The sequence below is a fragment of the Anser anser genome (assembly GCF_964211835.1).
Source record: "Anser anser genome assembly, chromosome: 27".
Classification (NCBI taxonomy): Eukaryota; Metazoa; Chordata; class Aves; order Anseriformes; family Anatidae; genus Anser; species Anser anser.
This window is the reverse complement of record NC_139748.1, coordinates 4838318-4857821: the sequence shown is the minus strand read 5'-3', so window position 1 is coordinate 4857821 and position 19504 is coordinate 4838318. Positions and strand designations below refer to the sequence as shown.

Here is a 19504-nt window from a genome sequence, read left to right as displayed (position 1 = left end):
ACACGGCCCCAGGATGAGCAGGAGCCTGTACCGAGGTGTGTGAGGGCAGTCGGCTGCTCAGATCTTGGGTTTAGCCTGGGATTTTAGGAAGACCGACTTGGTTGGTGGGTAGCGGTGATGGTGCCGGGTGTCTTACATCTCGTGCCAGCAATAAAACCCATGGGCTCTCTCACTTCACCTTCTCCCCTGTACCCCCGTTGCTCTGTGACTCCTTACAGGGAACGTGGAGCTGTAATCTCTGCTCTTGCCCAGGGGAATGGGCACAGAGAAGGGGCAAAACCTCCCCGAGGACACCCTGAGGTGATGGAGGCCGATGCGGAGCCCCCGCCTGCCCATTGGCACCAAGCAGCGCGCAGGGAAGGGGCAGCACGTTTCAGGCAGCAAGTCTGGCTGCCTGCCTCCAGCCATCCCCGTGGGACTCAGGGCAGCCCTCGCTTTCAGGAGTTCCCACTGACATTTACAGGGTCCCCAAATGGGGCCGCTAACCACAGTTCTTCCCCACGGCTGGAGGCCCCTTCGCTCCCCGGCGGGGCTCCTTTCCACAGCCCCATCGCCCTGGGGTGCAGGCTCAGGTGTCAGAACTCGCTTTGCTCCCAGCTTGGTCCTGAGTGGGAAGGCTGGTGGCAGAGCTGGGTGCAGAGCAGGAATCGAGGCATCACGGCGGGCCCATCTGTTCCCTGAGCTGGAGCAGACGGGCAGCACGCGGGGGAGGTCGCCAGAGGTCTGTGCTCAGCGAGCAGCCAAGGGCACGGGGGAATCGGGGCTGGCTGCGGCTCCGCTGGGGTTCCTGGCTCTGCCCAGAGCTGGCTGTTGCCGTGCTCCCGGCTCCTCCACCAGCAGCACCCGCTCCAGGCGCTCCAGAGACCTGGACTCGAGCTCAGCCTCCGCGAGGAAAGATGTTCAGGTCAGGAGAGGAGCGGGGGGAACAGCATCGCAGGGCTGCACGGGGTGCCTCAGCTGCCCACCTTCCCTGCGGGGTCCTGCGGGACAGCACGCAGCACCCCACACCTGGGGGGAAGCAGGATTTGGGGGGGGTTTCCACCCCTCCGTTGTCAGTGTGATGTGGGGGAAGCAGGAGGCTGCAAACACCAGGGTGCTGGGCTTTGGGGCACCCCAGGGAGGCAGGAGGTGATGGATGGGCTGAAACGGGTGGCACGAGCCAGGGCAGAGCTCGGGACAGTGGCCGGCCGGCTCTCGGCATCCCTCCTCCGCTCCAGACAGGGGAAGGCAGCTCGGCGGGGAGGCAGCCTGCGTCCTGTGCACGGAGCTGGGCTCTCCGCGCTCTCCACGGGCTGCCCAAAGCAAAAAAAACGACAGCTTTTTCCCTGGGGAGCCCCACGGATGGGTTACTCCACATCCCCAGAGATTCCCTAAGACACCCCCAGGTGTCGGGCACCCCGTGCTGGTGGCTCGTGTCCCCTCTGCTCCCTCCAGCGCTTGCTGCAGAGAGCAAGCGGGGTCACCCTGAGCGCGCCGCCCGCCCCGCCGCCCCGGATTAAGGGACCGTGCGGATTTACTCTCCGCTCCTGCTCCAATAAAGGGTCCTCGGCGCCACGCACGGCAGCGTGCGGACGGAGCAAACTGGGTCAGCGCGAAGGCTCCTGGTGGCAGCGCTGCACCCCCAAGCCCCCCGGGTGCCCCGCTCCGGCGCCCTGCCCCGCGGCGAGGGATGCGATGAGCGCGGGCGGCACACAGGGGAACGGCCCCGGGCACCCGCTGCCCGCCGCTGCCAGGCCTTTCCCTGCGTGGGCAGGGGGGCTCCGGGCACGGCCGCCCTCGCGGGAGATGAGGGCTCGGCATGAACACGGGGAGCAAAGCCACCGGCGCTGCTCGCCTGCCCAATGGGACTAACCCCAGCATGTGCATGTACCAGGTAAGCGGGACGCGGCGCGGGCGCTTCCCCGGGGTGCTGCGGGGGGGAAGGGGGGCTTCCCGTGTGCCTGTCCCACCCTATCCCTCCTCTTTTGTGGTCCTTCCTGAGGTCTGCCTTGCCTAGGAGCTTTCTACAGTTTGTCAGGCCCTATTGGGAAGGGTCTGACAAACTATTGGGAAGCAGCCTTCTTGAAGAAACCTTTTTTTTTTGGGCGCAGCTCAGTGGCCCCCCGAGGCTGACAGCCCTTTCCCAGCACCTCCAAGAAGCTGTAACGGAGGAAGTGCGTGGCTGGGGCTGGCTGGGGACCAGGGGAGGTGGCGCTCCGCACCCCTTAGGGGCACTGGGGCAGCTGGATGCCGCTGGGACCCCCAGTGGGGCAGACCCACGGATGGGGCAGGCAGGGATGCTCCAGGGATGCTCCTGCCCGTGCCTCCTGTCCCCCCACCCCGGTGCCACACGGCTGAGCCGCCCCCTCCTAATCTGTGGGGGCATCCCTCAGCCCCCAAAAAGGCAGAACTCCAGGGCGATTTCCCAGGGAGACTAAGCTGCCTTAATGCTTCTTTACATGATTTATTTATTCATGTGGGAGCGCTGAACGCGACTTAATCGGGCTGAAAGCTCCCGGCTCCAATCCCTCTCCCCTCCCGGCTGCGCGGGGGGCGTGCAGCCGAGCCCTGGCACTGGGGACCAAGCCCTGGTCAGGGCATGGGTGCCCTCAGCAGCACCCTGGGGCCTTGGCACGGCTGGCAGCTCCCTTCTGCTTGGCCACTGGGTGTAGGTGCGAGCCAGGGATGCTGTGTGCAGGGCTCCAGATGTGTCCAGATGTGCTACTGGTTCCGGGTCCTGCGTGAGACTGCAATTCTCCCTGTCCTGCCCAGGGCTTGGGGGGCTGGCAAAAATCCCTGTCCCCGTTTATGTCAGGGGGAGAACGGGCTCCCAGGTTTCACAGAGGCTGCTGTGCAGGGGGCTGCTGATGTCCTGGGAAACCTCCTGCAATTCTTCCTTCCAGGCCCCACTCTGCCGCACTCTCGCTGCTTCTTGGGGCTGCCCAGGGAGCTGAGAGCCAGGCTTCTTGGGCGGGCAGAGCCTCCAGGACCCCTGAGCTCTCTGGAGGTGGGCAGGATCACCCCAATTCCTCCCCTTACACTTACAGGTGGATCTAGAATTCATTCTGCAAAGAACAAGCACGAAAACACAAACCCCAGAGGCTCCAAGGGGGTGATGGCTGAAGCCCCGGGCGTGCCAGGCAGGATTTAACCTTCCTAACGCCGTGCCGCGTGCTGCTGGGGCTGCGTTCAGCCCCTCGGTGGTGACTTAGGGCTTTCCCGGAGATCTGCGCTGCTCCTGGGGGGGTCTGTCTCCTCCCGGCACGGACAGACGGACAGGCGGACGGGCTCTGTCCCTCGCACGCTGAGCCAGCAGCGGATTTGCAGGTGCAGGCGGGCAGCCTTCCCGCATCGCCCTCCGCTGCAAGCCTCGCCTGTCAGGAGCGATCGCTCCAATTAGGGGCTCTGAAATGTCATTAATCTCACAGCTGGAGCCAGCTCCTTCCCGAGGCTCGCTGGGAGCGGTGGCCGTGCTCCTGCCACAAACCGGCTTTTGCTCACTTTGGTGAGATCTCGACGGTGTGGGGAGAGGCAGAAGGTGGCTCGGGGCTTTCACATTTCAGCTTTGCCATGCTTTGAGCCATCTCCCCCTGCTATAGGACTGAGCTTCCTGAACCTCTCCTCGAGGTCTCCCTGCAGCTTTTTTTCCAGCCTGGAGACCCTGAACCTGGCACCCGCTGACCAAAGAGCCCAGCCCCAAGCCCCAGCACCCCGTGTCGATACACCTCGCAGTGCTCCGTGTCTCCCTCCTGGCTCGTACTGTGAAACCAGCATCCGTCCCCCCACGTCCCTCCTGCGCGGGGCTTGGTGCCGAGCCCAGCCGGTTGCGCTCACCCGCCTTTGGGTGGTTTGGTTTTAATCCCAATTAGCCATTTCCCAGGCTGCTGGGCTTCCCGCAGGGCTCCTGGGGGCTCTCAGCGCCGTCTCTTAATTATCCTCCATTTGATTGAAGATCAGGCACCTCCGCTTCGCTTTCTAATCCGTTTATAGGTGTCCCTGCTTAGCCTGAGCGCTTGCTGGAGCCAGGGGCGTGCAGCACGCGGCTCTGCCTGCCCGTGGCCAGGGGATGGGAGAATCACCGCGTCCTCCTCGCTGCTGCTTCGCCCCTGCGGGTCGGGGTAGAAGCTGTGCTCTGGGCTGTGCCTCTGTCTGCAGCTGGGGCTTGGGGAATTTTGCTCTCACCATCCCCAACCTTGCCCGGTGCCTGCCGGTGGCCCAGAAGCACCCACGGTGGCACAGCCGGGGCTGACGGAGGTAGCTCTGTGTGGATGATGGAGTGAATTATCCCAGTTTTTATTCCCAAGGCATCCGAATCGGGCTTGTAGGTGCCCCCTAGCTCAGCTGACCCCTACCGTGTCCTGCTGTCCCATCTCGCCGCAGGGGTGCTGCTATTTCTGGTGGTAAATGCTCTTTTTTTGCAGCTTTTCCCCAAGGAAAGAGTCACTGAGGTCTGTCAGGATGCCCTGGCAGCCTTGCTGGTGTGTGGGGTGCAGGATCCGGCCCACCCCTCCCTGACAAGGGGACGACTCGGAGGGGGCCGGGACAGGAGCTCTGTGCTGAGCCCTGACCAGCCCGGGACGGAGCCACCACCACCGCGCTTTGAGCCCCGGCCCCGTGGGTGGCACCAGGGTGGCCGGGGCAGGGGCTGCGCGGCTCCCTCCTGCAGATTTTCTCTCTCTTTTAATCTCCTTGCCTTTTGGGATGAAAGCCTGATTGCAGCCGCAATCTGCACAGCTTCGCCATCCCGGGAGGCAGAGCGGGGTGAGGAGGGCTGAGCGCTGCTGACTCTGTCCCCATCCTGGCGCCCGTCTTCCCTGGCTGCCCCTGCTGCCTCGTCCCGCCCGCCCCACGCCGCAGGAAGCACCCCTCGCTGCCTCCTGCCCTGCGTTTGCAATTTGCTGAGCATCTCTAACGCTGCTGGGCTTCCTACCCCACGTGCCTGCGGGTTTCCAAAGGGCTGCCGTGGGGAGAGCATCTGCCTCCGCAGCCCTGCTTCCCCCTCTAGGCCACGGGGCAAAGCGAGAGGTTTCCAACCTCTCCGGATTTGGAGGCTTTGGATGTGCTGGGTCCTACCCAAGTGTTAGGGGAGAGTCCGCAGCATCGCCTGCCAAAGCTCAGGCTGCAGGAAAACATCCCTGGGATCTTGACATCTGCAAGAAGGCTTTTGCTGCTCGCCATGAGCCTGGTTGCCGGTCCCCAAACCCAAAGCAGCCGTCGGTGCACGGGTACCTCGTCTGGGTGCCTCTCGCTGCTCCCCTTCCCACTCGGCGGCTTTCCCAGCCCTACATAATCCACGGGGATGCTCACAAGCTGCTCTCTCTTGCGTGCAAGCGCTTGCATAACCCGGCCATGCACATACGTGTGTGTGTGCCGCTGCGCTGAGCCGAGCCGTAATCCCCAGGGGCTGGGAGAGCACGGCTCCGGGGAAGCCTTGGCCGGGCACCGCTATCTCCTGGGGGTCTCTGCGATCCGGGGGGCTCGGGGTGGGCCAAGAACAAGCATCAGAGGATGCCTGGGCATGGCAGGGGCTGGCGAGGGAGGTGTCGGTGCGATGTGTGCATTCTGTGGGGACGGGGATGAGGCCAGGGCTGGAGCAGCCCCTGGGGAAGCGACGGGGCAGGAACGGGGCTGGGGTGCTGCAGTGGTGCCGGGGCGAGGGTGCTGGGCAGGAGCAGCCCCGAGGGGTGGCGATGGGCAGGAGAGCGGCTGTTCAAGCCTGACTTCGGCTGCTGCAATTGCTCTTTCCCTCCTTCCCCACTGCCGCACATAGGTCCCATCCCTCTGTGGGGTCTCAGCATCCCTGGTAAGGCCAGTGTCCCCATCGCCCCAGGGTAAAAGCCGCTGCGAGCAACCCGGGGCACGGTGTGGGAAGGGAGGAGGAAAATGTAGCTGGGACAGAGGGATTCTAACACTCCGAGTTTCGTGGTGGGACGTCAGCTGGTGCAAGAGGCCTCCCTTTGAGCTGAGCAGGGCATTTAATTCAAACTCAAACGTCTTGCCTCACTTTGAAGGCTTTTTTATTTGTTTAACTGGGAAATTAGAGTGGAAGGATTTCACGCTGTGAAACCGCTCTCAGCACCCAGTCAAAATTTGTTTTGTTAATGCTCAAGCAAATCTTTCTCAGCTTCTTCTGCAACCCCTTTCCTTTTTAAGTTCTTCTCAACAGCCCTGTGAAGCGGGTGTAAATTCATGAAGCGTTTCCTCATTTGCATTTTTCACCCTACAAAGTCCCAGCTGCAACGTGTCACCTAGCCCCGGCACAAACCAGTGACTGGAACAGCAACTGGGAGCAGTGGGAGCGTGCTCCTGGGCTAACCCAGGTGCTCGTGTTTCCTTTTTTAAGAAAAAACGAACCCTCCTGCACCCTAGGAACTTCACAGCGGGTTTCCTTTCTGCTCCACCACAGTCACAAATGCAGTCGCTGTGTTTCGGAGGGGTCCCTCGTGTCCCTCTGCCATGCCATCCCTCGGGGCACGGCTCGTCCTTGCTGGATGTCACCTCCCGGGAGGGACCGGAGCAAGGAGAGGAGGCACCTGCCAGACTGGTAGCAACTGGGATACTTCTCCCCCCGTGCCCCATCTGTCTTGGCTGGGACGTGGGGCTTGGGGGCGGCTGGCTGAGTTTTCAGCCCGATGGGACATTTCCCAGGTGGGTGCTCTTCGAGGGGACGGGAGGGGATGGGAACACGCTGGTGGCCTTGGCTGGAATGCTTTAAATGCCATCGAGCACCTCTGGAGCCAGAGAGCAGTTTCCCGTGTCACCGGACATGAAACCAAGTGGATAAACGGCGGGATGCTGCCGCGTTCCTCGCTTGTTGAAAGGAATAAATCGCCTCCCAGCCTGCCTGCGCTCTCCGCTGGCTGCTGTCTGTTCCCGTGCTGTCCCCGTCACCCCCCGGCGGGGTTGGGGTGGGAAGTGCCCCGAGCTGGCAGTGGGCTCAGGGTGCTGGCTCCGTCCCCATCCCATGCTCCCAGCTAACGGCCATGGCCTGCTCTCCGCAGGAGTTTGCCACGCTGACGCGGGAGCTCAGCGCGTGCCGAGAGCAGCTCCTGGAGAGGGAAGAGGAGATCTCAGAGCTGAAAGCTGAGCGCAACAACACCCGGGTAAGCAGGAAAAACCTCCCCAGCTTCCAGTCCCCAGAAACGCGGGATGCCCAGATGCTGCTGGGCTGACACTGGCATCACCAGCCCCTGGGGTGACAAGAAGCTCACGTTTGCCCTCTTGCAGCTCTTGCTGGAGCACCTGGAGTGCCTGGTGTCGAGGCATGAGCGGTCCCTGAGGATGACCGTGGTCAAGCGTCAGGCCCAGTCGCCGTCTGGGGTTTCCAGCGAGGTCGAGGTGCTCAAGGCACTCAAGTCACTCTTTGAGCATCACAAGGCGCTGGATGAAAAGGTGAGACGGGCGGCTGGGGCCTCTCCCATCACCTGCTCAGAGCAGACCTTGTCCCAGCGCTCCTCGCCGGGACAGCCTGGCCTCCTCCCTCTGCCTGGATGGCATTTTATTTCGTTACATGACGTGGTGACGTGGGATGCCTCAGCACGAAGGTTTGGGGAACTCAGCACTCAGATTTTAGGAACCGCTGGGGCTGGAGCAGATTCTGTGGGCTTGAGGCCGTTGGGGATGGGGACCTTGCTTCTCCAGGTTGCTCCCCTGATGGTGGTGAGTGCTGGTGTTTGGCAGCCTGGTTCAGTCCTCGCATTACAGCACATATAGTTCCTCCTGAGTCATTTGCCTCGAGCATCTCCTTGCTATGCTAAAAAACATCTCCAAGCTACCCTGGCCTGGTCAAGCTACTCAGAGCTACTCCTGGCATCCTCCAGGAGTCAGACTGACCCCGGCTATTCCTCCCCAACATGCTTTTGCTCTCCCAGCTGATGGGCTGGAGCCTCCCTGGGTCTGTGCCCTGGAGATAAATCCATCCAATCCTGGCCCTCAGACAGATAAACAGGGCTAGGGCTTCCCCTGGTTCCAGGACACTCATCATAATAAATAAATAACCGCCTGTCCCGTTATCTTACCCACCTGCAGGTCAGGGAGCGCTTGCGAGCATCCTTAGAGCGAGTGGCGACCTTAGAGGAGCAGCTGGTGGATGCCCATCGGCAGGTAAGAGGTGCTTGGCAGCCTACCCTGGGCCCCTGCCGGGGAGACTGCTGTGCTGGGGCTGCTTGGAGTTAGGCCAGGTTTGTGAATTCAGGTTGAGTTTGGTGAACTATGGCCCCCAAGTGTTCACGCGGATCAGGAAAATGGCATTTGGGCATTTTTAATGTATGGCTATTCCAAAGTTCCTATTTACGTGCGGGCGTGCCTATACTTAATGTTTAAGAGGAAGCCTTGTAAATACTGTGAGAGCTTTGTCTTGCAGGCAAGGTTTCCTCTGTTGTTTTGCTGACTGGTATTCATGTCACTGATGAAAACAACCAAAACTTGAGTCATCTCTGGTGGCTGAGAGAGACTTTGCTTGTTGGGGTTTTCCCGGCCTCAGCAGAGACCCAAACCTTGCTGCACCCAGCACCCATCCAGCACTCTCAATCCCCTTCTTTGCTCAGCCCCTGCACGGGGACTTCTCTGTCCCTGGTGTTTATCCCTGTTCGTTTTGGAGGAGATGCTCATCCTGCTTTCCTTCCTGAAATCTTTTCCCTGCCACAACTGCTGTAAAGGAAGAGCCATCCGTATAGCCTGTGCCTGGCCAAGTTTTGCTCCTATTGCCAGATCCCGGGATGTATCTTGTGATACTTTGCAGGGAGCTTTCTCCATTCTCCCTCGGTGGAGCATGGTGCAGTGGTGGGGTTTATCGCCTGCTCCTGCTGGCTACACCTGCACTGGGCTCGGAGTCCGGCTGGCTACAGAAAGCAGTGAAATGCAAGGGGGCACTCCTGGGACACCGGGCTCAGGACCCTGAAAGCTCACAAGCAAAAGCTCACTGCTGGGATTTGGGCTCATTCTGTGCCTGTAGCAAGCACTCCTCTCTCCAAACAAGATGTGGCTTCATCTTCCATCAGTCCTAAGCCTTTGTTTCACCCCCCTGTTCCCTGCACAGTATCTCTGCCTTCCCCTCTTCCTCCACCCTCTCTCTCCTGTACCCCCTCAGCCCTAAGCAGTGGCTGAATACGATGCTGGAAGAAGCCAGTGGGAAGCCAGTTGCAAACCTGGGTGTGCTGGGGCTGGCCTCACTCATAGCCAGGCCAGCTGGTTTCATTGCCTCTCTATTATTAATGAATCCCTGTTGGTGTGCAGGTGGCAGCTCTGCAGCAAGGCGCCACACGGGAGGCCCCAGCAGGCGAGCGGGATGAGAGGGAGCCCAAGGAGCCGGCACAGAAGCTTCCCTGGAAGGTGAGAGCCCTAGAAATGCCTGCTGTGCCCATGCTCACCAAGGCCATGGTTTCTCTAACCCCCTTGTTGCAGGCTCTGGGGTACTGAATGCTTTTTGCCCTCCCCTGGCTCTATACCCCTGGGAAATGCCCTTTGGATACAAGCCCTTTTCCAGCACAGGCGAATTCGTGCTCCCACCTGGATGCTTTCTAGGGGCTCAGCTTCCCAAAGGTGTTCTGCACATCCAGGGACTCAGCCCTTAGCTAACCCCGTCCCGCTGTGCCTGTGAGAAGCCACATCCCTGGTAGTGGGGACTGTTCCTGGGGGTCCCAGAGCCCCCTGCCCCATTCACCCACCCCACAGCCGCACCTTGTGCCAGCCCTGGGGCAGCCGGGCACCCACCTCCCTCTCCGGTGCCTTGCAGCGGCTCTCCAACGGCTCTGTTCACCCCGACGATGAGGCAGGGCGGGTGGTGGAGCTGCAGGAGCTCCTGGAGAAGCAGAATTTCGAAGTGGTCCAAGCCAAGGAGCGCATCTCTGCACTGGCTGCCAGCGTCGCGGAGCTGGAGGAGGATCTGGGCACCGCCAGGAAGGATCTGATCAAATCAGAAGAGATGAGCAGCAAGTACCAGCGGGACCTCCGAGAGGTTAGGCACTGCCCCCTAGCCCTGCAACGCCCATTGCAGTTGCAGAGACATTCACTGCTGCTTCCACATGCTCTGTGTTGGGAAGAGTTTGTAACCCCTTTTGTAAGCACGGAAAAGGAGGGTGAAGGCCAGTGTTCCCCCCCAGAAACCCTGCCTTTGGGGGTCGTCCCCACATCCGTCAGCAGGACTACCCTGAGGTTATAAGCAGACACTGAGATACCCCCAGGCAGTGAGCTGTGTCCATGCCAGGACATTTTCTGGGATTGCCTGACTCTCCCTTTATTGTCTCCAACGTATTTTTGTGCAAAGCAGGGCTTTTGTTGCATGCTTAGGCTCAGGGATGTTCCAGGCTCGGAGAATTTTTCTGGCCCGGTTATTCCCAAATTTCTGGCCACGGCTCAGGGTGTGACAGCCCCATCGCTTCCTCAGGCTCTGGCTCAGAAGGAGGACATGGAAGAGAGGATCACCACGCTGGAGAAACGCTACCTAGCAGCCCAGCGAGAAGCTACCTCCATCCACGACCTCAATGACAAGCTGGAAAGCGAACTGGCCAACAAGGAGTCCCTGCACCGCCAGGTACCGGAGCAGGACCCAAAGGCTCCCACCACCCCAGGGACCTGGGAGGGAAAAGCGGGTGCTGGGGAGAGGAGATGGGTGCCAGGAGTCGCATCCTGCCCTGTCCCGCAGTGTGAGGAGAAAGCCCGGCACCTGCAGGAGCTGCTGGAGCTGGCAGAGCAGAAGCTGCAGCAGACGATGCGGAAAGCAGAGACGCTGCCCGAGGTGGAAGCGGAGCTGGCCCAGCGCATCGCAGCGCTCACCAAGGCAAGTGTGCGGGGTGCGTGGGGGGGTCGGGCCAGGGGGCTGCAGGAACCAGGGGCAGAGGCAGGTCTGGGCACTCACCTGCAGAGATGGAGCCTGGCAGGCCCAGGGCACCCTGCTCTCGGTCCCAGCCTCTGAACTCTGCTGCCCTCTGCTTCCTCTGTGGTAGCGGGGACAGTTCACAGCTTTTAAAACTCCTCATGTGTCCTGCACGTGCAGGGCTTGCTCCTTTCCTCAGCTGCTCTCTCCAAGGCAGAGGTGGCCTTGCTGGTCAGGGTGGCCATCGCCTGGTGTTGGGATAGTTTTGGAACAAGGAGGAGGAGGAGGAAGGACCCAGGCTGGATCTGGGAGGGTGCAGGCGTGGGTGGAGGTGTGGATGTGGCCAGCCCTGCCTTTTCCAGGTGTTGGGGTGGGTGCCCAGTTGCTTCTGGAGCACCTCCATCTCTGACCCCCTCGCTAGCAGTCGTTTCAAGGCTTGCACAGGGATGCAGGCAGCAGGAGGGAGCGCCTCGTCCTGGGAAGGATGCGGATGCAGGGATGGAGGGAGGGGTGCAGGAGGGCCCGTGTGGTTTTGGGGAGCGCCATCCGAGAGGGCTGCTCTGCTTTTCCCAGGCAGAAGAGAGGCATGGGAGCATCGAGGAGCACCTCCGGCAGCTGGAGAGCCAGCTGGAAGAGAAGAACCAGGAGCTGGCCAGGGTAAGTGGTGCTCAGCCCGGATGGGGGAGTCCTCGAGGGTCCTCATCTGGCCTCAGCTCCCCCTTGCTGTGACAGCTGGGTGCCTGGACACAGCACAGAGGGCGGGCTTGCTGCTGTCTCCAAAAGAGGATGTGAGAAGGGCCTGGTTAATCCTTTCCTGGTCAGAATGTCTCCATCTAGAGTCACCCGGGACCTCATGCTGGTCCTCTGCGATTTCCCCCTCTCCTGGGCATCCATATCATGCTGCTAGCCTGCCACATCCAGCACGCCTTCCTCCCTGCGTGGTGCCTGCAGCTCCAGGCACTGCCCAAAGCACCAAGCCAGGACCCCAAATGCAGGGCAAGCCTAAACACAGAGCCAACGCGTCGTGGGGTGCAAAGTATTGCTGTGTTCCTCAGCTGGCAGCCGCGCTGCCCCACGGGAGGCTGCCATGGCCACTTCTTGGGTCACCCAGATGGCATTACAGCACGTGCCTCCAGGTCTGGGTCATGCTGGGGAAGCCCCTGGCTGTTTTCTCCCAGACCAGAGATTTGGAGAGACCTTTGCACAGGATCTGCTGGGGTCTAGAAAGTGTCCCCAGATTGGAACTGTCCCTGGGGTCACACAGGCCGAGCAAGTCTATGACTTTGGGTCCTGTCACTGTCCCCTTCATCCCTGGCTGGGAAATAGCAGAGACCAGCAGGGTCCCAGCAGAGGCTCCACTGTAAGGGGTGGATTTGTCAACAGAAGCTGGTCCTGGTGAATCAGCTGGAACAGGAAGAGCAGACCCACTGGATCTGACATGGCCGGTTGCTGTTTGCCATTGCAGGCCCGCCAGCGGGAGAAGATGAACGAGGAGCACAACAAGCGGCTCTCGGACACCGTGGACCGGCTGCTGAGCGAGTCGAACGAGCGGCTGCAGCTGCACCTCAAGGAGAGGATGGCAGCCTTGGAGGAGAAGGTATCAGCTAGGGGCAGGCTTCGGGAGGGAGGTGTCGGGTGGTGAGGGGCCTGCAGCGGCCCTGCCACGGACCCTCCACCAGCTGAAGCACGGGTGTTTGGAAGTGCCCATGCAGGGATGGAGAAATGACCCCGTACAGGATGCCAGCCAGGTGCCAGGGCTGGTGGGAGCGGGGAAGCGTGCTCAGCATTGCGCCCTCGCCTCCTGCCAGCCCCCACCTGGCAGGACCCGTGCCCCACCGAGCCGCCTCCGACAGCGGCAGGATTTGTCCTGCTCCATTCCCTTCCTTCCCTGCATCTGCCCCATCACAGCCTCACCTGCAGCCTGCACCCAGCTGTCGGAGCGAAAACCCCGTTGCATTTTGCAGGAGAAAATGCAGCGTTCATCCCCGAACCCTCCGTGTGGTGCCGTGAAACCCTCCCGTCCCCCAGGCCCTGCCACCGGCCCCATCTGCATTCCCCGAGCCGGGGCAGAGCCCGTGAGCAGCCGCCAGCTCTCTCCCTGCTCCTCCCAGGGAGCCAGGCTTTACCTTGAGCCGTGTGAACGCAATTAGCTGGCAGAGCAGGCGGCCCAGAGCAGGACTAAACCTCGCGGTGGCAACAGGAGACCAGCCTGTGATAGTTCCCCTCTGTCTGGGTTCCTGCAGGGACCGGGCTCCCCGTAACAAACCAGGGCACAGAGGGAGCTGCACCCCTGGTTCATGCCTCCAGGACCGGGTCTGTGTCCCTGCTGCTCTGAACCTCCCGTCCCCAGGCAGACCTGGCAGTGCCAGCATGTGTTCAGCCGGTGTCTGAGTGGCTCGGGGTACAGAACAGGAACTCACGCTTGGGACTGGTTCCAAATTCCCATCCCAGACGGAAACAATCAGGGAGCAGAGTGGTGGCGCCTCGTGGAGGAGCGCTGCCTTCCCCAGCCTGCTGCTGACGCTGGCACGCACCACAACCAGGTCATCCTTGGGCAAAAATCCTGCAATTTGACTTCCCAGACACAGAGCAAAACGTCAGGCAGTTGCAAGCTCTTCTTTCCCCTGCCTCTTCTCTAGCACGGACACGGGGACATTTTTGCCCTTGGTCCAGCTGCCGGAGGAGCTGATCTCCTCTCAGCCACCTTCCCAACCTGCAAGCCCTGCCAGAGCTCTGATTGCTGCTTGCCCACCATGGCCGTGCCCCAGCCCCAGTGTAGGACTGGAGGTGGGCTGCAGCCCTGCTTTTGAGGAGCAGGGGGTTGCAGACAAGGCTGGTTCGCGGGCAGGTAGGTGAGGGACAGGCTGGGGGCCATCACCATCCGTCCTGCCCGCGTCGGTCCTGCTGTCCGTGTGGCAATTCCACGCCGGCTGTCCCCGCGAGGCCATGCAGCCGTCTCCTCAATGGTCTCTCTCTTTCTTTCCTGTTTTTGTTCCCTTTTCTTTTGTTTCATTTTTTTTTTCAAAGAACACATTGTTACAAGAGCTGGAAAATACCCAAAAGCAGATAGAGGAACACCAGCACGACAAGGTAAATGCCGCGACAGGGAGCCTGCCCTAGGGACTGCACCTCCTCACTCCTAACCCCTGACTAGTGGCAGTCGTGCCACCTAAAATACCCTAGTTTTGGAGGAGCTGGGACCCCAAAGCACCCAGCAGCAGGAGGCCACAAACTAACCCACGCAGTGGCTGGATGGAAGCTGCCACCCACCTCACTGGAGACCCCCGGTTCGGTTCCTGAACAGGCATGTTCACTCCCATCTCTGTATTTCTATCACACTCATCCATCCCCCTGCCGAGTGAGGACAGCAGCGAGGCTGCGGTGGCTTTGTCCTCGTTTCTAGAGGAGGGTTTGCCCTGGTGCTCCCTGGTGCAGCCCGGCTGCAAGGGACCGTGCTGCTGAGGCAGCCACATCCCCCTCACCCTCAAGGCTTCCCCGACCTCCTTGCTCGATCGGCGGGGAGGTCTGCTCCATGCCCAGCTTGCAGAAATCCCCGTAGGTCTCCACACCTCCCCTGCTCTCAGATAAAGCACCTGAGAAGGATCTGCAAGACAAGCCCACGCCAGCCTGTGCCAGAAAGCTAGAGGGTTGCAGCTTTTTGAAGCAACGGGAGCTTTGGGGACGTGCCCCATGTCTTGTGCATGACGGGAGGGTCTGGGGGCTGCTTTCCCCCTTGCTTGCAGCCTCTGCCCTCCCAGATGCTCCCTGCCTGCTGCGAGGGTTAGCAGGCCCTGCTTGTGCTCCCCAGCCACAGCTGCTCAGCTCCGGGCAGAGGCAGAGCCCGGAGACCTGCGTGACGCTGCCCGCACGCTGCCCACCCCAGTTCAGCCCAATTCAACCCCCAGTTGCCCACGGGATCGGATCCTGCTGTGCCTGGAGGAGCCCATCCCTCTGCCTCCCTCCCCACCCACAGCATCCTGCCGCAGGGCAGCACGGCCCCGTAGTGCAGGTGCAGGGTCCTGGCCCGGGGGGGACAGGCCCAGCATCAAATCCGGCCGGCGGGTCCCACGCTGCCAGCCCTTTGCCGCGGTGAATGTGCACGTGCAGCCCGGAGCAAAGCCAGAGCATCCTGGTGGGACTGGCTCTCCTTCATCTCACAAAGCAGCCTTGGTTCGAGCACGTGTGTGTGTGTGTGTGTCTGTCTGCCCTGTGATCGCTCCCCCCCTCTCGGCATCACCCTGGCATCACCCCGGCGTTGTCATTCACTATCGCCTGCATGAGCTGTTTCTTCACTGGGGCTTTGAAGCTGGGATGGGGGCTTTTAAAGGGAATATAAACCTGGAAATTGCTTGGTTTGCCCCAAACCTGGCTCTTTGTACTCTTCGGTACAAAACCAACCCCGTCTCTTCTCTTGCCCTGAACAGCGACGGCTGTCAGACGAGATCGACAAACTGCGGCTGGAGGTCGATCAGCTCAAGACCAGGAGTGGGACGTTCGTGGAGAGCGTGCACACGAGGTAAGAGCCTCCTGCCAAAACCATGCCAGCCAGTGCACACCCCGCTCTCATCCCACGCCCATGTCTTCAGGGCGTTTTGTTTTTTAGGGCCCCAAAATGCTGTTGGTGCTGGGCATTTCAGTCTCACTCAGTTCGTCACAGCAGGGTCGGCTCTGGCTGCACTGTCTCCGCAGCAGATCTGTCCTGGGGTGAGACATGGACTGCTGAGAACAGCCCAGCCCAACCAAACAGCCCCAGATTTACTCTCCAATGACAAAAAAAAAAACAACCACTGGGCATTGTTTCTTTTTCTGCACAAAGGGCTCGGGGCTTGTGCAACCTCTCTCTCAGCTCTTTCACCCAGGGGTGGCTTTATCTAGTTCCATCCTCGCTGCCCAGCTCAAGGTGCTGCAGACCATGCAGCATTTTCTTCATTTTGGCTCATTTTTAGTCCCTGTGAAGTCTAGATGTTCACCACCCACCTTTCCTCCCCCGATGTGCTGGGACGGGCTGGTGAGGAAGGAGGAAGCTGTTTGCCGTGATGGCCATCAGTGCAGAGACCGCCACGTAGCACTCTGCTCTGTCATGGTGCTTTGGAGGTCAGACAGACAAAGCAGAAGCCCCCCCTCCATTTTTTTTCCTTCCTTTCTGCCTTGGCCTTCCCACAGCCTTCCATTTAAAGTCGGCTGGGAGGTGGGGGGATCCCAGCCCGGTGCTCCAGGAGGTGAGGTGAGTCCATCGGGTCTCAGCCTCTGGCACCAGCCAGGGGAGCCAGCACAGCCGCAAGAAACCAGGAGTGGTCCCAGGAGGTAAGGAAAGGAGGGTGCTGAGGCAGCGTGCACCCCACCGCGCTGCTGTGGCCACCTGGGAGCCCACGTCCTCACCTGAGCCCTCACCACCTGGGCTAGGTGCGACAAGGGATTGCCGGGAGTGACCACGAGCTGCAAAACCTCACCTCTCTGGGAGGACAGAAAAGAAGGGAAGGAGCTAGTGACTAAGCTTCAAGCAGAGAGGAAAGGGCCTGGAGGCCCCATGCCCACATTGGAAGGAAGGAACGGGGAGAGCGACGACAAAGTGAGGCTGAAGGACTGCTGCGTGCTGGAGGAGGGTCTGGAGCATATGTGGGACCTGTTTGTATGGGTCTGCAAGAACAAGACAGGCAATCTTTATTTTCTCTTTAATTTCTTGAAGGACAATTCAGCAGAAAGCTTGAGTTACAGAGGCCAGAATAATCCCCCAGTTGAAATGTCAGCTTTTGTCTAAGGCACCTCTATCTGTTTTTAGCTCAGGAGCAGCTTGTCAGCAGCTCCGCAGCTTAAATCCTCTTGAAACTTGGGCTGTGCCTTCGTCTGCAAGCACTGAGCTGACACCAAGCCGAGCTGCTCATGTTAGTGATTTCGTCTGGGCTCGGCAGGATGCTGGGGGTGGGGAGCCCAGATCTATGCCTCCGCTGGAAACCAGACCCCACCGTGGTGGAAAATCTGCTGATTTCTCTGGACAAATGCTTTTTGTCATCCTAAATCAAGCCCTCATGCCTCCTATTGCGATGGGTATGGTGAGGAACGACCCCGTTCTCTGCGACGACACTTCGCTCAGCCACAGGGGTGGGTCTTCGGGGTGAGGAGGTGTGACCGGGTGACATGGAGACGTGCAGGGAGCATCACAAATAACAAAAAGTGGCCTCGCGTCCAACTGGAGCTGACGCATTTGTGTTCCTGAGCACCGGCACAAGCCTGGAGGAGGAGGAGAAAGAAGTCCCGTCTGGCTTCCCGTGGGAGATCCCAACGCTCATGTCCCTGCACCTGGAAGATCTGTTTCAAATGGGATTTTATTCGTCAGGGATTTTTTCACGGAAATACTGAAGAAAACGTAAACAGAAGAAAAGCTCCGTGTCTAGCCCCCATCATGGGGATGGGGAGAACAGGCACAAGAGGACTCTGGTGCCATACGTGTAGAGGAGTGGAAGCTGTGCTGGAGAGGGGAGGCCAGGAGGGGACTGCAGCCCCCAGACCCGCCGGTTTGGGCCAAAACTGGCTGGGTGTTCAGTGGGTACCGGGGCAAAGCGGGAGGTAGCACTTGGGTAGGGCCCTGGGCTGGGCTTCCAGCTGCCTGTGAACGCACCTCCAGGGCTAGGATAGGGGGAACAGGGCACCCTTCTCCTCCGGACCCTGCTTTTGCATCACTTCGTGCAGAGCAGGGAGGCATCACTGTGGTGGACATCCCAGCAGGGCCCCGTCCTCCTCCTCTGTCCGGAGCGAGCCTGGGCCGTGAGGGGAGCCGCAGGGGAGCGTCCTTGCACAGGCAATGTCCACAGCAGAGCTCTCTCTCCCCAGGTCCCACATGGGCAGTGCCACGGACCTGCGCTTCCCGCTGAGCGCCGTGGTCCATGCCCCCGCCGAGCCCTTTGGGACGGCCCCGGGCCTGCCTCGGGCGCAGAAAGGGCGATTCGCCGCCCGGCGAGAGGAGCCGGCCAAGGTAACCCAGCGTCCTGCCAGCACGGGGCCAGGGCCGGGCTCGGGGTCAGGGTTGGGGTCTCCTCCTGCCCCACACGCTGGTCTCACATGTCCTAGATTTGGGGACGTGGGGCAGTTTCATTCACCCGGCACGGGGGTAACGTGACAAGAAGGGTTTCCCGTTGGGGTTGCATTGAAGCACGAATGCTTGAGGCCTCCAGTTTGGCTTTTGGAGATGTGGGGGTGCCAGATGGGACCAGTGGACCTTGTTCTTCCAGGACTGGGAGCAGGCCCAGGCAGGCAGCGTCCTGGCCACGGGGCCTCACGCCTTTGACAGCGACCCTGAGATCTCCGACGTGGATGAGGATGACCGCGAGACGCTCTTCAGCTCCATGGACGTGCTCTCCCCTGGCGGGCACTCGGATGCTCAGACCTTGGCCATGATGCTCCAGGAGCAGCTGGATGCCATCAATGAGGAGATCAGGTAGCGGCCATGGCCAAAACCCAGCACTGCCTAGCTCTGAAATGGCTCTGGGGGGGTGGCACAAACCGCCGGGCAGTGGGAGGAGGCTTTGATGCCCTAAAATTGATGTCTCGGTCCAGATTCAGCCAGGGAAATGGCTCGAGGACATTTAGCCACAGAGCTTGGTCCTTCCTACATGGGGATCCCTGTCCTTTGGACGCACCAGTGTGGGCTTACAGAAAGGATCTTTGCTTAAAAAAGCAAAAAAAAATTTAAAAATCCCCATAAATTCTGAAAGGAATTGGGACACCTCTCAGCCATGGTTTGTGTGGATTCTGATGGCTCTTGCTGCCATTCCTAGAGTCAGCACCGGGGCTGCGGTTCCCTAAAGCAGGTCAATCCCGTGACTGGGAGGTACCAGATGGCCAGGGACCCCCCCAGAAAGGTGGGGAGCCTGAAGCCCTGAGCCCACTCCTTCACCAGGATGATCCAAGAGGAGAAGGAGTCCACCGAGCTCCGTGCGGAGGAGCTGGAGACGCGCGTGACGAGCGGCAGCATGGAGGGCCTCAACCTCACCCAGCTGTGCAAGAGGGCCTCCATCCCCACCTCGCTGACGGCCCTGTCCCTGGCCAGCTCGTCCCCCCCGCTCAGTGGCCGCTCCACCCCCAAGCTGACCTCCCGCAGCGCCGCTCAGGACCTCGACCGCATGGGGATCATGACGCTGGTGAGGAGGCGCCTGGGGCAGGTGGGAGCCTGGGGAGGGGGGTGCATGTGGCTGCCCCCCAAGTGTCCGGTACGGCTGCGTGATGTGGAACGGGATGCCCGTGTTTGCTGAGGGGTTTCTCCATTAACTGCCTCCCTTTCTGTGTCTCTCTCGCATTCTCCCTTGCAATCAGCCCAGTGACTTGAGGAAGCACCGGAGGAAACTGCTAGTGAGTGGCTCCCACCCTGCTGGGTTTTGTCCAAGCCCCTTTTCCAGCCTGCTCCTGGCTTTGTCCACACCAGGTCAGGGTGCACTAGGCGTGGGATGGAGCTGGGGACCCCAGGGATTCAGCAGGAGGATCAGGGGGATCCCGTAAGGTGCTTGGAGACATGCCGGCTGGCAGCCTGGGGCTCTGGCAGGACGTGGGGAGGGTCCTCAAACATTGAGTGTCCCTTCTGGGGACAGGGCTTATTTGGGACATTCCCATCTGTCCTCCTCAGAGCCCTCTGCTGAAACAGCAGCTTCAGTCCCCACACCCTGACCTGGACCATGGGGCTGCCTCCTCTCTCCTCCCCAGTTCCCTCATTCCCAGGATCTT

General features: G+C 60.6%; 1 protein-coding gene across 7 annotated transcripts in view; it reads left to right on the top strand.

The window, feature by feature from the left end:
* Positions 1-19504, top strand: part of PPFIA4 (PTPRF interacting protein alpha 4) — a 54960-nt gene that overhangs the window by 24016 nt on the left and 11440 nt on the right. For 3 of the 7 annotated variants that reach the window (XM_083812939.1, XM_083812940.1, XM_083812938.1), the window contains exons 3-17: positions 6981-7082; positions 7207-7371; positions 8008-8082; positions 9214-9309; positions 9713-9934; positions 10364-10510; positions 10622-10760; positions 11370-11449; positions 12258-12389; positions 13820-13882; positions 15217-15308; positions 17621-17762; positions 18019-18224; positions 18687-18927; positions 19100-19135. In XM_083812939.1, the coding sequence (XP_083669065.1) occupies positions 6981-7082; positions 7207-7371; positions 8008-8082; positions 9214-9309; positions 9713-9934; positions 10364-10510; positions 10622-10760; positions 11370-11449; positions 12258-12389; positions 13820-13882; positions 15217-15308; positions 17621-17762; positions 18019-18224; positions 18687-18927; positions 19100-19135 (1938 nt within the window). Of the gene's footprint in view, positions 6628-6980; positions 7083-7206; positions 7372-8007; positions 8083-9213; positions 9310-9712; positions 9935-10363; positions 10511-10621; positions 10761-11369; positions 11450-12257; positions 12390-13819; positions 13883-15216; positions 15309-17620; positions 17763-18018; positions 18225-18686; positions 18928-19099; positions 19136-19504 lie in introns of all 7 variants that reach the window. The other 4 variants (XM_083812943.1, XM_083812944.1, XM_083812942.1 and 1 more) reach the window with 3 other exon arrangements.